The sequence below is a fragment of the Sinocyclocheilus grahami genome, unplaced genomic scaffold (assembly GCF_001515645.1).
Source record: "Sinocyclocheilus grahami isolate Dianchi unplaced genomic scaffold, SAMN03320097.WGS_v1.1 scaffold59.1, whole genome shotgun sequence".
Classification (NCBI taxonomy): domain Eukaryota; kingdom Metazoa; phylum Chordata; class Actinopteri; order Cypriniformes; family Cyprinidae; genus Sinocyclocheilus; species Sinocyclocheilus grahami.
This window is the reverse complement of record NW_015505238.1, coordinates 1,062,002-1,072,284: the sequence shown is the minus strand read 5'-3', so window position 1 is coordinate 1,072,284 and position 10,283 is coordinate 1,062,002. Positions and strand designations below refer to the sequence as shown.

The 10,283-nt window shown below is 34.8% G+C and overlaps 1 protein-coding gene across 1 annotated transcript; it reads left to right on the top strand.

The window, feature by feature from the left end:
• Window positions 1-2,171: 2,171 nt before the first annotated feature.
• LOC107584402 (macrophage-capping protein-like) lies at window positions 2,172-7,578 on the top strand (the record flags this gene model as incomplete). The annotated part of the gene is made up of 7 exons (XM_016271004.1): window positions 2,172-2,330; window positions 2,646-2,807; window positions 3,328-3,477; window positions 3,954-4,040; window positions 4,231-4,363; window positions 6,624-6,715; window positions 7,045-7,578. Coding segments are annotated over 7 exons (849 nt in total), but the record flags the coding sequence as incomplete, so codon positions are not given.
• Window positions 7,579-10,283: the final 2,705 nt, after the last annotated feature.

Genomic DNA, 10,283 nt, shown 5'->3' with positions numbered 1-10,283 from the left:
GCTGTTTCCATTACGCTGTGGTGTCTAAACAAACAGATTTCCAGAATCCAGATCATGTGTTTTGGCAGTCAAGTTACTGACAGGTCAAAGAACCAATCAGATAACAGTCTTTAACTGATAGCTCTGTTGGCAAATTAGTGAGAGGAGTAGAGCTACAGTGGAGCAGCCATCGGCCCAGAAGTAGTTTGTAGAAGTACTAATGACTAGTCTTTTTTATATATATACAGTATATATAAGACAGTAATATTGTAAAACAGTGATGAAAAACAAACTGTACAACATTTGAAAAAAAAATATTGTTGAAAATACTGTAAGACTGTGTACATCAGTGTGTGAAAAGAAACATTTCCTGTTAAAGAAACAGATGCAGTATGTCTTTTTTTTTGTCTTTTTAATTTAATGGTTGTACTTTCCTTACTCTTGAATATACACTACCATCTAAGCTTGGAATGATTGAGATTTCTTTTAGACAAATTAATGTCACAAAAAAAACCCCACAAAACATTAAGAAGCATGACTATTTTCAACATTGATAATAATAAGATAATAATGTTTCTTGAACAACAAATCAGCATATTAGAATTTCTGAAGGATCATGTGACACTGAGTAATGGCTGCTGAAAATTCAGCTTTGTCAGCATAAATAGCTTATCAAAATAAATTAAAATAAAAAACAATTCTTTTAAATAATAATCATATTTTCAACCAGTATTACTGTTTTTACTATATTTGTCATCAAATGAATGAAGCTGTTGTTCTCATAAGAGACTTCATAAGTTCTTACTAAATGTATTTATTTATTTTTACAGAATTGGTTTAAAAAAAGAACAAATAATCATTTTATTTCTAAAATGAGGCCTGAAAGCTACTCACATGTATCATTTAATGGCAGAAGTATGCTAGTTTTACGCTATTCCAATGTCTATCCTTCAAGAATACCAGTGTTTCCTAACCTTTTTACTTAGCAAGTGCTGCGCGGTATGACCAAAAATTTATATCACGGTATTTTTCAAAATTATACCGGTTTCACGGTACATGACGGTATTTTTTTTTCATGCATGACCGGGTGTTAACCATATTTTCTACTGATTGAGAGAGGAAATACTGCAGTATATTGACTTAGAATTAAAAATAAAAAGGTGAATGTGATATTAAGAGACGACCTATGCTCATATTTATAATTCCAAACAATCAGTAAGCGACAGGTGCTAGGAAACGCTGTTTTGTACTCATTTATTGACGAGTCGGCTGCGGTGCGGCCAATTGAAAGCGCTGCTTCTCTGCCGCTCACTGCACAGAACAGACGCAGAGAGAGGTGACACTGCTCCGGGAAAGTCAGACCTCACGTTCGCGGGACAGCCCAGGATCAGGAAACAGTCCTCCATAAAATGTGCTGCACACATCTGAATATTTGGGTTGAACTGTTCTGGAACAGTGTTGTAAATACAACTTAACCACTGATTTCTAGTTGTGTCCATTTTTGGAAGACCAAACAATGTAGTTTCGCTTTCACAACGAAATATACAGTGTCACACACGGCGGGTTTGAGTGAGCGGCGGCCGGCGGGCTTGCGGAAACCACATGTGACGACCCTAAACCTTTTTCAACAGCATATTTCATTGAATCTAAAATATAATTCAAATGAAAAACAAATACAAACAATGTTTTAAAAAAATTGAATAAAATATTTTTTTATTAATTCTTATTACTTACTGAAAACTACTAAACATTTAGGAATGGGCAAAACCTCACCACTGTAAAGGAGAGGGTGCTTTTCATGGAAAGCCAAAATCATAAAATTTGGTTAATCGCCCAGTCCTACCACAAACTGCTTTTCATTTAGGTCAAACGGCTCAGCATCTGGTTTATCAGACCAAAAAACTGTTGCTCAAAGTCTATTGTGCAGATAGAGGAAGTGGTTGCGTTGGTGGCATCTCACAAAAGGCAGAACTGTGCGAAATTGTGCTACTGTTAACATGCACAGCATTTCCAGGGGTAACCATGCTGGCAGAATGATTTAGCTGTTATGCCTAATTGCTTTCACTTATCTGTTTTCGTTGACTTTTTATTGGCATGTAAAAGAGGATGTTTGTAAACTGAATTATGCGAATTCCATATTATGTTGAAAAGACTGAATATATATTCATATTCTCTCTTCTTCTTTCACCTTTTTAGGAGAGAAATCATCTCGTGATGAGCAGGTAGCTTGTGCCATGTTGGCTACACAGCTGGATAACTTCCTGGGTGGAGATCCGGTCCAGCACAGGCAAGTTCAAGGCTACGAGTCCCCAGAGTTCATGAACCTCTTCCCCCGAGGTGTCAGCTATAAGGTGAGATGTGGGATAATGTGAACACACACAGCCACACAGGAAAAATGGTATAAAGCTGTCACTGGGGTGGTACCCTAAAGTAAAAAAGCTACATTTTTTACCTTATTTACCCTTAAAAGGTACATATTATTGTCTTAAATGTAAACTTAAAGCGTACCATTTAAAAGGGTACCGCCCCAATGACAGTTTCTGAGAGTGCACATGTATACAAACAGACTTGATATAAAAATAAACTGATCGTTACAGTTGTACTGTATGCAGAATTCAATTAAAGAGCGCTTTTATTTGCATAGTCACACTCTTTTGTTTCTGCAGGAGGGAGGTGTGGAGTCTGGCTTCAGAAAATCACAGTCCGGATCTGGACCCGTTCAGAGATTATACCAAATCAAAGGGAAGCGTAACATAAGAGCCAAAGAAGTGGATTTGAGCTGGCAGAGCTTTAACAAAGGAGACTGCTTTATACTTGACCTGGGCGAGGTCTGTCTATTTAAAATTTTGGGGTCAGATATTTTTTTAAAGAAATTATTACTTTTATTCAGCAAGAATGCATTAAACTGATCAAAAGTGACAGTAAAGACATTTATAATGCTATAAAATGTTTCTATTTTAAATACTGATCTTTTGAATTTTCTATTCATCAGTGTCCTATAAATGAGTACAGTGTTTTCAACACTGATGATGATAATTAGTTGATGATTATGTTTCTTGAGCCACCAAATCAACATATTAGAAGGATTTCTGAAGGATCATGTGACACTGAAGACTGGAGTAATGGCTGCTGAATGAAAAAAATGCCGTTTTGCCTTAGCTAGAATAAATATTAAATTATAAAACAGTTATTTTAAATTTTAATATTTTACAGTCTTACTGTTTTTACTATATTTTGGATCAAATAAGAAAGTATTTGGATGCTGGAACCACACAAAAATGCTTTACATTGTACAACAACATGTCAAATCATGTAGCATTTATTTGAAATGAACATCTTATTCTGCAGACGATTGTGTCATGGATAGGATCTCAGGCAAACATCTTTGAGAAGCAGAAGGTGAGGGAGATCGCCACTCTGATCAGAGACACAGACAGACACGGCAAAGCCCAGATCACTAACATCAATGAGGGAGACGAGACACAGGAAATGCTACAGGTAACAACATGCCAAAACACTTATTGTTGAACTCTGCCCTTCATTGATTCTTTAGCTTTACAGTTCTCTAGAATCCTAGTTCAATCCCTGGTTGAAAAGTCTGACATCTCCTGTCACAGTTTCCTTGTGTAAAAATTCCCTCAGTACCTATAAGTAAACAACAAATGGTGCTAAAGTACTAAAATACATTTGGTAGACTAGCAAAAAAATCACGTTTCTAACCTCTATCTCCATACCAAAATCCAAAATCCATACCATGTTCCAGACAGTGATTCATCTTTTCTGAATCATTAAAATATTGGTGGCCGGAGACTGTAGAGTTTTTAAAATCTCAGCTTAAAAGTGTGCTATAAATATAAAAGGCTCATAAAGTCTGTTGAAATGAAGTAGAGGTTTAGACCTGGAAGCAATGTCATCAGAAAGTTACGTTTTTTTTGCAGTCAAATAAAGTCTCTTTCTTCTGCTACAATAAAAAGGTACTTGGTGCAATGCCAGAGCTGAAAGAAAGCACTCCAGAGGAGGACAGCCAAGCAGATGCATCCAATTCTGCCTCCCTCTACAAGGTACCACAACTAGCCTTGTATATATTAATCTAAATTGTGGAGGATTACATGTGTATTTTGATGTTAGGTATCTCACCCAGACCTATTATGCACATCTATTTATCTGATCCAAAATTCCTAAAAAGTATTATATACCTTGTCATTCCATTTCACGGGCATTCAATATGTAAAAATGGTAAATTCTTCATAGGTTTCAGATGCAACTGGGTCGATGAAGTTGACCAAGGTGTCAGAGAAAAGTCCATTTGCCAAGGACTTGCTGGTACGTGAGGACTGCTTTATCCTGGACAATGGGGCCAATGGAAAAATCTTTGTTTGGAAAGGTAAGACAAATTGTGTGTGTGTGTCATAATAACTTAGAATGCAGCTAAAATAATTTAGTTTGGCCTGTTTGTGTATCTTTTAAAGGGGTCATATGATGCGATTTCAATTTTTTCTTTCTCTTTGGAGTGTTACAAGCTCTTGGTGCATAAAGAAGATCTGTAAAGTTGCAAAGACTAAAGTCTCAAATCCAAAGAGATATTCTTTATAAAAGTTAAGATTCAACCACGCCTACCTAAAACGGCTCGTTCTAACACGCCCCCACATATCTACGTTACAATGTGGGAAGATTTGCATAACGCCACCCAAATGTTCACGCAAAGAAAGAAGGCGTAACTTTTATTTTTTTATATTTAAAGAATTTGCCACTGATGATTCAAACGCGAGTTTTAAGCAGTGTAGAATAGCACTTGTTGTTTGTCATTTCTCAGATCACAAATGCAGACGTGGTTTTATGTTTATGCGGCGCGATGCAACACAACGCGTAAAAAGACAGTATAAGTCATTATAATCAGTAATTATGTCCCCACTAGATGCAACAAATGCCTCGTTTATAATGGGTTTTAATGTTTTTGTCTCGTCGCTCCGGCCGGACAGGGCATCACGATATGGTGAGGGGCGTAACATTTCCGTCACACGCTTGAGGTATTCGACCAATCACAACGCACTGGAGAGATGGCCAATCAGAGCACACCTCGCTTTTCAGACCGATGAGTTTTGTAAAAATCAACACGTTTCAGAAAGGCGGGGCATAGAGGAGAAACAATAATGTACAGTATGTGGAAAATAATGTGTTTTTTAACCTTAAACCGCATAAACACATTTCATTACACCAAATACACAAAATAATGTTCTTTTTAGCAACATCATATGACCCCTTTAAGATATTAATACCTTTAATTCAGCAAAGATGCGTTCAATTGATTAAAAGTGACACAGTAAAGACTGCTCAATGCTGTTCATTGTTACAAAATAAATGCTGTTCTTTTTAACTTCATCAAAGAATCCCCCACAAATGTATCGCAGTTAAAAAAAAACATAAATAAAATAAAAAATAATAATGTTACAATGTTTCTTGAGCACCAATCAGAATATTATAATGATTTCTGAAGAATCATGTTACACTGAAGACTGAAGGAATGACTGCTGAAAATGTAGCTTTGCAATCACAGAAATAAATAGCATTTTATAATATATTACAATAGAAAACAGGTATTTTAAATATTTCACAATATTACTGCTTTTACTGTATTTTTATCAAATAAATGCAGCCTTGGTGAGCATAAGAGCCTTCTTTCAAAAAAAATAAAAACACTTTGGAATGTAGTGTACAATTTCATGTAAATATTTAACTGAAAATTAGGTGCTGACGGTGCTACCGGTGTTAAGCCGCAACACCGGTTACATCACTTGCCCACCGCGTCACCGACCCCCACCGTCATTTAGATTTTTTATAGTAATAAAAATCATTTAGTTCAGTAAAAGAACAGACACTACAATTAAAAACTGAACGCAGCTGCTCAATGCATTGTGCCGAACGACAGTCGCATCACAGATCAGATTATTTCTCCAGTGAGGAGAGTGAGTCGAGCTGACTGACAAGAAGAGTGAGGTGAGACAGACAAAACGATCGCGGATGATTTAGTTTCGAAACGAAATGCAAAAGCGATTGTTTGGCAATATTTTGGATTTTGAAAAGCCTGTTGACTTTTGCTGTTTATCTGATTTTGGAAGTTTTTTTTAAACATTCTTTTATTTAATTGGTTCCACATTGTTTGCTGATTTTTACTTTATTTAAACTTTGTGTCATTTAGTTATTTTATTTGACATCAAGGTGTATGCCGTGCCTCCAAGCTTTCTTACTCGTTTTGCTAATAAACCTTCTACTTTCTTATTTATTTGGTTATATATTTTACATTTTTGATTATTTCCAGTTTTGTATACCTATTTAAACTTTATGTAAGTTATTTGTTATTTTATATTAGGCATAGCCTGCCCTATAGCATAGTGTATTTTTATTTGTTTTGTTAATAAAAGTTGTATGTTTTATATATACGCTAAAGTGAGTTTGACGTTGTATTTTTTTGTTGCGTTCAAGCAATTGATGTCGAATTGCCGCTAATTCGAAAGTGAAAGTAAAATGCGCACTGCGCTTTGTCACACGTCGATTAACCAGTGGGAAAATTTCCTCACCATCACAACCCTACTGAAAATAAGTTGTTGCTAAAACATTGTAAAATATTTTTTTTCTTTCCTTGTCAGGAAGTGGAGCCAATGCAGAAGAGAAGAGGGCTGCTCTGAAAATGGCAGATGACTTCATTCAGCAAATGAATTACCCCAAGATGAAAACACAGGTCAGCTAATGTTGTTGTGTTTGGCTTAGTTTGGCTGCTCAAACAAACAGATTTTTAGTTTTGTTTGGTTATGTGAGTTATGTGCACATCAAATTCTTATTATAATGAGGGTGAGGGAGTTACAATTAGATTTACAATATCTATGTTCTAACATCATGCAGCAAGCAATCTTGCAGTGGTCTACAAAAGTACTCTGTGGTTTGCTATTCTATGTTCATCGTCTTTGTTCAGTCTTTTGAGGCATTATGCAAAAGAATTCAAAATCTTGACTTTATAACATGACCCCTCACCCATAAATCTGTAATCTATAAAATATTTTTGTCTTACAGGTGGAGATTTTACCACAGGGCAGAGAGACCGTTATCTTCAAACAGTTCTTCCAAAACTGGAATTAAACCGCATCTCACTGCATGATGATCGGAGAATAAACTGCACTCAACCAGCTGTCAAAAGACTGTCATTTACTTCAAGTTGCTACATTATAAACAAATGTACAGTTTTATTAAATAAGATCAACTTTTATTCATGGAGGGTTGCAGCAATAATACATATGAGTGAGAGAGGCTTTACTATTTGTCTGTTACCATATTTTTATGATTTTAAACGGTGTTTATATTGATTAAAACAAATTTTGAATAACTTGTAATTATTTCCCCCTAATTTTATTTAGAAATTAAAACTATGTTGCAACCTTGATAACCACAAAACCCATACCACTTCTACTTAAAAACAGAATAATGCTACTAACCATTTTTCAAGTCAACCCGCAATTTCACAAGACTGCTTTTTTCTTTATTTCTTCTTTTTTTTAACTCATTTTGTGTATGTAATTGGAGCATGGCAATAAAAAGCATATGCAAAAACTGCAGAGAGTTCTGGGATTATTTTGTAGATCAGATGTGCAGTCCTGCTAATGCCCTGGAGTTCCCCTTTAGACAGGCAAGATAACATGACACAGAAGTTACGGCGGTTAAGGGTCATGTGCAGTCTATCAGGGCATGTTACCATAGATTACATAAACTCATACATTTACAGTTAATCAATTACAGGCCTCGCAAAATATGTCCTGTTGATATTGTGTTTTCCAGTCAGCCTACCAAAATGCATCACCGCCCTGACGACTATCGTGAATAGTGATATAAAATTCCTTCCTTGATTCACAACTGTTCACTCGCTTCTAGAAGTAAACCGGATCGTAGTTGATCATTTGCACATGTTTTTAAGTCTTGCCAATTTAAACATTCAAGCGTTTTAAACCGCTTTCAAACGCATGAAGAGACGAAAGTGCAATTCGGATGCACACATTTTTATCACTGAGGTGCCATGTAAATTTATTTTTACAGATGTCCACATGCTAAAAAGTTTGTTTTTTGAAAGATTCATGAATTAAAAGATGGAAAATATCCATTGCCATCTCATCCTAATGTCATTTGAGGGTGTGAAAACACTGTTACTAGGATAAAGTTCATGCCATCAGCTGCCGTATCTTGAGCAGATAATCAGCATTTCCCCCGAAAAGGTCAAACATGTGATTTACACAACATGCCATTATCATTAGCCTACATTTTTTTTGGCTGTGATTATATAGCCTAGGTACTTGCTAGGGAACAAACAACATTGAGAAATTAATGAAATGCATGAACTTCTGGGTCATTCCTGGGATTCAGTAATGTTTCAGTCCCCCAGACTTTATACAGTCATGGTTCACCAAAACGAAGTGTTAAAAACATTTCGATATACTTTGATATGCCCCTTATAATGACTAAAAATAAATGTTGCATTTAGTTAATTTTAATGTTCCTGTGGCTCAGTGGTAGAGCATTGCGTTGGTAACAGACAAATAGTAAAGCCTCTCTCATTTAAAAATTAACATTAGTTAATTTTAATGTTCCTGTGGCTCAGTGGTAGAGCATTGCGTTAGCAGCACAAAGGCCATGGGTTCAGTTCCCAGGCAACATACATACTTATAAAAAATGTATAGTAATGTAAAAAATGCTGACTGCACTGTAAGTTGCTTTGGATAAAAGCATTGCTAAATGCATGTCTGAAATTTAATAATTTTTAGCATAAAATAATGTCTTTAGCATTTTGTCACCTCCCTGAGACACTTCACTTAGTTTGTACGTAGAAAATTATTAACTAAATGTGCACAGAGTCTATAATTTTTGGCAATAATGTAAACATTTATTTGCGTTCTTTTCTTCTGAAAAATATATATTTTTTAAAATGCAAGATATTTGATAAAAAACAGACTTTAAATTTATGTCCCTCAGTCTGAATTCAGCCCTGTCCATTCTACGCCCATAATAGACTCCACCCATATATGACATCATTTACCAGAAATGACATCATTCAGGTCTCTTTAATATCCTATATTAATATCATACTTTCTTATATATGAATCCATAAATATAAAATGTACTTATTTTATTGTTGCTATGTATGGTCTACATGAGGAGCAGTGGCCATTCTGAGTGAAGAAGCACAACCCCGTCAAACTCAAACTTAGTATATGTATTTTTCATTGTTACGGGGTTGTAAACTTGTGACAGGGTTGAGTTATTTGTTTCATTTATTAAAAAATGGATAAAAAAATAGTCATGGTTTCAGTACATTAAAAAAACATCTCATATCCCCAAAGACAAGTATTTTTGATGCATTATTTGATGTAATATGTCCACTTAAACTTTGACAAGCATCATACTTCAGAAATTGCACCCACATTAGCAGCAGAAAGTCAATGTTGGCCATGCAGATATACAGACCCAGAAAGACGTGAACAATATGAGAGAGAAACAAAACTGAAAATGAAAATTTAAGGCAATATATCCCTTCAAATGTGTTACCGTCTTCAACCCCATCACACCATGTCAAATTAATATTTTTGGAAAAAAATAGGGAAGACAATTAAGTATGAAAGCATTTCTTGCTGATTACCATCTTACATCTAAATTATCATTATTATTATTATTATTATTTGTTTTTTACAAAAACAAAGAGACCATAAACACGCAATTTCTCCATTTTTAACTTCAGTCCTATAAAAATTAGAAAATTATGATAAATTTGACATTTTTTTGCCATAAAATTGTTATTAGAGACACACAAGCAGTAAGTAGATGTTTGCTTTATAACAAGTTCTGTGTAAAATCCATTTTAAACCAATCCCATTTTGGGGCTGAGAATAAATGGTGTCTAAATCTGAAAAACTCTTAAAATAATATAAGGCCTTTAATGCTTGAGGTGGGAAAATATGTTTTTTTTAGAGGTTTGATATGTTCATAATGATGTGGGGTATTTAGGAAATTAATCATATGTAGTTGAAAAAATTTATATTCCAAATTGAAATGTTATCGAATCCCAAGAATAACCCTTCTTTTATTGGCTTTTCGAAAATTTAAGGTAAGAAAAAATAGATCAGTTTACTGGATCAAATGATCATACTTCTTTAATAATCATTTTCTTGTGAACTCTTTTCACATGTGGACAGCATTCATTCTTTGATAGTTACATAACCTATTTACTGTCATATAACAATCCATGTTTTATATCTACTGGCTTATAAAAT